This window comes from Lagenorhynchus albirostris, chromosome 4 (genome assembly GCF_949774975.1).
Source record: "Lagenorhynchus albirostris chromosome 4, mLagAlb1.1, whole genome shotgun sequence".
Lineage (NCBI taxonomy): Eukaryota > Metazoa > Chordata > Mammalia > Artiodactyla > Delphinidae > Lagenorhynchus > Lagenorhynchus albirostris.
The window spans coordinates 47,070,249-47,076,572 of NC_083098.1; the positions used below are offsets into that span (position 1 = coordinate 47,070,249).

At 36.6% G+C, this 6,324-nt stretch overlaps 1 protein-coding gene across 1 annotated transcript; it reads left to right on the forward strand.

Annotated features, from left to right (window-relative positions):
* Positions 1–1,109: 1,109 nt before the first annotated feature.
* CXCL9 (C-X-C motif chemokine ligand 9) lies at positions 1,110–5,871 on the forward strand. Its single transcript, XM_060147218.1, is given in 5 exon segments — positions 1,110–1,157; positions 1,159–1,300; positions 2,408–2,534; positions 3,803–3,887; positions 5,114–5,871. Coding segments are annotated over 5 exon segments (507 nt in total). The 3' UTR covers positions 5,219–5,871.
* Positions 5,872–6,324: the final 453 nt, after the last annotated feature.

The following is a 6,324-nucleotide window of genomic DNA, read 5'->3' on the forward strand; positions in this document are numbered from 1 at the left end:
GATTCTGGGTTTATGGGTTTTCTCCCAGGGAAGTTAACCTTGAGCCGAGACAGTCTTCAGATAATGTAAACCACCGTCTGGCAACCTTCCCTTTTCTAGTCTATGTAATCTGCAGCTGTAGCACAATAAAATTTGCCTTGCAACCAGCAGTAGTCTTGGTCCTGCTGACCCCATGTGTCGAAGCTATTTCATGTCCTTACCCCTTCCCTTCTGGCTCTGATTGGTTTGATCTTCTTCCTTCGGCTGGTCTTCGGCAATAACTCATTGTGGTTTTGATTTGCATTTCCCTAACAATTAGTGACGTTGAACTTTTTTCATGTGCTTATTGCCCATTTGTATATCTTCTTTAGAGGAATGTGTATTCGAGTCTGCCCATTTTTGAATCAGGTCATTTGGATTTTGTTATTGTAGAAGTTCCATATAATATTAACTCCTTATCAGATATATGTTTTGCTCCCATTCCATACGTTGCTTTTTCACTGTTGATTGTTTTCTTTGATACACAGAAGTTTTAAAGTTTGATGTAGTACCCATTGTCTATTTTCAACTGATCCATTATTCTATCTATTTAAAAAAATAATAATCTGTAGCAGCAATGACATAAAAAACAAAAAGAGCCTACCACAGTAGGAAATGACCTAGTCCCTGAATTAATTAAGATGCCTTTTAATGTATTTTGATTGTTTAAGATTGTTGGGTAAGCAATATAAGAAAAAATAAATGTGGCCATATATTATACATAAAGATATTCTACAAATAGTAAGAAAATTTGAAGAGTGTTTTACTTATCTGGACTTTAATATTTCCCATCTGGAAACCATATCTCCAGCCCTTCTTGTATGATGTTATTCTATTCATTATATAACTTATTCTTCATCCAGGTGAGCAGCTGTTAGTGTGCTAAAGGCTGCCAGTGATGATGGTTTCACATCTCTTATGATAAACTACCCATTTATGTGAAATGGAAACATATAAATCATGCAGAAATACCCTTGGATCAGAGAGTAGGGTTTCCCCCAGCACAATTAAGTTTGTGGTCAGTTTAGCTGGATCAGCTAAGACAACCAGCCAATCAGATTTTAGGAGGGAAACGGATTTCCTAAATAAATATGATTTCCAAGAGCATGTTCTCTAAAGAATTTCTCAGGCTTAGAATCAAATACAGGAGTGACTCAGTAGAACAAATACAGGAGTGACTCAGTAGAACAAATACAGGAGCAACTCCATTCTACCACTATGAAGAAAAGTGGCGTTCCTCTCCTTTTGGGTATCATCTTCCTGACTCTGATTGGAGTTCAAGGTAAGGGATTCTGAGTTATATTGGGTTAGTAAAGTCAGAGATGTGAACTGCTAGAAAAGTCTCTTGATTTGCCAGTAAAGGTAACTGCTTTGTGTGCATCAGAAAGTGATGTGAGTCAGTTGTTGTCAGTTATCCAAAGTTCATATCTTGGACCTGCCAAGTCAAATACAAGTCTTCTCAGTCCACGTGTGTGAACTCCTGGCACAGAGTAAGTGTTCAATAAATGTTTGTTGAACTGGGTGATAATGAGATGGAAGACTTTGTCTCCTAAATTATTTTTGTCACCCTGACAGTGTTTCTTGATAAGTATGTCTGTGGTTGACAAATTAAGTATCCAGTAATCAGAGAGGTTGTCCCTAATCTGTTTACTAACTTCCTTTGTTATTTGGGGCAAATTAATGAACTTTTCTAGACTTCAGTTTCCTCAGCTGTAAAATGGAAATTTTATAGTTATGCTTTTTCTACCTACTATACAATGTATGGCATATAGGAAGTACTGAGTAAATGTATGTTGAATAAATGAAAAAATTAAGGAATGAAGACAGTGTATTTTAAAGAATTTTCAAAAGTTTAAAGTACTACTGAAAACCAAGGCAGTGGGAAAGATCAGGATGGTGGTGGTAATTAGTTATTGTAAGTGGAGCTTTTTGTTGAAACGAGTACCAACTCCACTTCACTAAGGTCAGATAAAAAATGGCTTTGGGAGTTGCTTGAGATACTATGGTCTGCATAGCACACATGAATTAGGTATCTGTGTATCTGACCTGTGATAGACATTTATTGAATATTATAAAAATCCCTTTTCCTAAGGTTGTAAAATATGGTAGTTAAGAGTAATGCCTTTGGACCCAAAGAAACCTGTGCTGAGACCCTGCACTTGTCCCCTAAAAGCTGAAAGGCTGTGTTTTTTACTTAACTTCTCTGAACCTTGGATTCTTTATCTATAAACCAGAGATAACACCTACTCAAAATCTCGTGGTAATGATTAACAGACACTCAGTAAGTGATAGTAATAATCATGACTAAGTCAAATGTATCATTTGGGTGGATCGCCTAAATTGAGACATTGCTCTAAATCGATGTTTTCTACCTCTCTTTCCCCCTTAGGAACTCCAACAATGAGGAATGGACGCTGTTCCTGCATCAACACCAGCCCAGGGACGATCCATTCAAAATCCTTAAAGGACCTTAAACAATTTGCCCCAAGCCCTTCTTGTGAGAAAACTGAAATCATGTAAGTAAAAACTCATCCAACACATAGGCTCCAGCAATAAGTTTAGTGTGAGTATTACCCTCAGAACACTTGCCCATTCAGACACTTAAAATGCAGATAGTTGCCCCTCCATAAATCCAGTCTACTTCTTCCTTTTCTTCTAAAAAAACAAGCAATGTCTGGTAGAGGTTAGGAACCAAAGATGACATGTTCATTGTAGAAAATGTTTAATGTAAATGACCCAAAAGAAGAAATTAAAAATCGTCTATAATCCTACCATTCAGTGATAGGTAGTGTTAATCTCTCTGCATATAGTCTTCCAAATCTCCCTCATTGGCTTTGTGTGTACATATATAGACGCTATATATATATATTTATACACACAATATATGTACCCAAAAATAAAATCATACACTACATACTGTTTTGTAATCTGCTTTTACATTAACACTATATAATGAACATTTCCTGTCAGTAAATCTTCTGTAATAACATCATTTTTTCCTAATAATGTCAATTTTAATGGCCAAATTTTATTCTATCATGTGGACGTACCATAATCTATATGACCAACACCTAAATGTAGGTTATTTCCAATTTTTTTGCTATTGAAAACAAACTGCTTTTGTAGCAATATTGTGTCTTTAATTCTTTCCTATTAGTAATACCTTTCTAGAGATTAGAATTGCTAGATTAAAGGATATGCCTATTGTAAGTTTTTTGAAACCTAAATCAAGGATGCTGTATAGAATGACTACTCTTATTCTTAGATTAGACAGAAATTAAAGAAAATAGTCTTTAAATTGTTCCTGGAGAGTCTGATGTAATTTTAAAAATTCAACCAGTCTGTTAATCTTGTCTTAAGAAAATATTTTATTGATGTTTTAAGTTGTTTCACTAGAAAATTTAGCAAAATTCATGCTCATTTTCATTGTTTTGGGGGAAAAGAAAGTAGATATATTGGCAACTTGTCTATTTTATATTTTCACTTAAACCTAAATAGCTTTTTCCATCATAACAGAACCAATATTATCTTTAGATTTAACTTTCTCCTATTGCATATACCTGTTGGATTTTTTTAACTTAGAGTTATGTGCTATCCTAGAAATGTATCTAAGTCCCCTCAGTCACTTAAAAAATGAAAAGGCAGGAAAAAGACTGGAAGTCTCAGATGCTTATAGTGATGACACAAGTACATTTTTAATTGGGGAATTGAATTCTGTGGATAAGATGAAGCATTTAAATTATTAAAAGTAAAAAGAAATATCTTGTTGCTATTTCTTTGGTAGTGCTACAATGAAGAATGGGGCTCAAACCTGTCTAAACCCAAATTCAACAGATGTGAAAGAATTGATTAAAGAGTGGGAGAAACAGGTTGGTGAAAAAAAGGAACAAAATTTTCTTTCTTTTAGAAATTAACTTTGGAAAACAAAGAATCATGTAGTTCCTTTAAGGATACGTTCTTCATTCATGTTATTGTGCTCCTATTTTTTTCGTAGAATGATGTCATCACCTTGAGGTGTAATGGTAGTCCTGCTTACAGTATCACTTGTCTATCTCTCCCACTAGAATGTGTGTTCCATGAGGGTAGGCAGCTTGTCTTTCTTATCCAATACAATAAATGCGTATTGAGTGGTAGACAGTGAGGATAGAAAGGATATAAGGTAGGGAATTCCATGGTGGTCCAGTGGTTAGGACTTGGCACTTTCACTGCCAGGGCCCGGGTTCAATCCCTGGTTGGAGAACTATCGCCTGGCACAACCAAAAACAAAAAAAAAGATAAAGTCCCTTCCTTCTGTAGCAAATTTGCTAACAATTAATTATAGTACAATGTGAAAAATATAAAATAAATATATGTACAAGAATCTTGAAGATAATAGAAGAAGGAGTAATTAACTTTGCCAGAGGTGAGGGGACAGGAAGAAAGGGTTAAGGAAGACTTTTTATATCAGGTGACATTTGATTTGGGTCTTGAAGGATAAGTAGTTCACCAGGAGGGTAAGGACAGCATAAAAAACCGACTAGAATCATGAGAGAGCTCACTGTGTTCCAGGAACCTCGGGTAATGTGGCTGGAGTTTGTGCGGAGGGAGTGAAGGGATTGAGATAGAAAAGTAGACCAGGAAAGGGGGAAGAATCCTGCATGGTGTGCTAAAGGGTTAAGTTTGAAGAGGGCCACAGAATATGTAGTTGGGCACTTGGTTCTGGACTCTGACAGACTAGCAGTTCTGCCACATACTAGCTGTGCAACTTCGGGCAAGTCACCCGCTCCGAGCCTCAGTCTCCTCATCTGTAAACACTGGATGATAATAGTACCAACCTCAGAAAACTATAGTTGGGACAGGTGGGTCATAAGCAAGATTGCAGTGGGGGTAGTAATGAGCCCAGAAAATGGACAGAAGAGAACCAGTCAGAAGGCTACTGCCTCCTCATCAAAGTGAGTGAAATAGAATCAAAAAGAGCCCCTCTGAGACTGAAGCAACTTTAAACCGGTTCTGAGGATAAAGAAAGACCACAGTCTGGAGAGTCCAAATATAATATAAGGAAGGAAAAATGGTAAGATAGAGAAACACTACCCTTTTTTTTCCTGTCTCCTCACAGGTCAACCAAAAAAAAAAGCAAAAAAAAGGGAGAAAATATAAAAAAACCAAGAAAGTTCCAAAAGTTAAAAAATTTCTACATCCTCCTCAAAAGAAGACTACATGAGCTACCATTTTACCAGCAAGTATTTTGTGTTAAAACGTTTCTTTTTAATTATACTGAAATAATTCCAAAAAGGGATGGCATCTTCATACATAAGCTTGTTGATTTGAACTAGAAAATTTAAAGCATTGTTTTGAAATTGTCATTAAAGGTAGAAAGTTGCTTTTAAAATCCAGCTGTGAAGAATTGTTAGAGGCTAGAGTTTGTCTTTGTTCTTCCACCTCTGACCAGCTGAATTTCATCATGCTTAAGCCCACAATCTCCGTAACGCCCACATCTGGACAAATGTCCTCACAACCGCATCCCACACACAACAGCTGCCTGCAAGAACAGCTGTAGGCTTCCCAGGACTCCAGAGAACATCCTGAGGCACACGTCAGCAGGCCCCAGCCTGGGAGCATGCTGGTAAGCGGAGCAGTTTGGAATCGAGCTGGACCTCACCAAGCTGCCATGGCCGTCAGCATCTGTATTTGAATCTGCCTGTGGGCCTCTCATACAATGCATCTGAGATATCCGTGCTGTGTATAACTGTACCATTTACATATACATGTACACTCTCTAAGCAAATAATTAAGTGCAAAGCAGTATTGACATATGTACCCTGTAGTCTGAAATATTTTCTTTGTTAAAAGACAATGCTATCAATAAATGCACCACTGATCAGAAAACAAGTCTTGATTTTTTAATGTCTCAGACATGTACCTCAACTATTGCACGTGTAACAGTAATTCTCGTGTGTCCTTATTCATTTGGTTTCATCTCAAATAAGGTGTAATTGAGATAAAGACATGGAAGCTCTTTAAAGTGCTCTTTGGAGACATAAAAAAACTTCAGCATAAAATTTGACGATACCTTATAACAACATTGACTTACAAGAGTTTATGCGGTACGCAATTTATTTCCTAATCCTCAAGGGCAATGCTATTCCAATAAGAATATACCCAGGAGACCAAAAATGTCCTGACTCTTTTCCATAACCTAAAAATATATATGTTTAAATATTATAAAGCCTCAAGTAGTTATGGAGACCCAAACATAGGATAAGTTATTCCAGAGTCCAGAAAACTTGGGCTGGGGGTATTATGCAGTATGGAGTCTCTAAGAAGGTT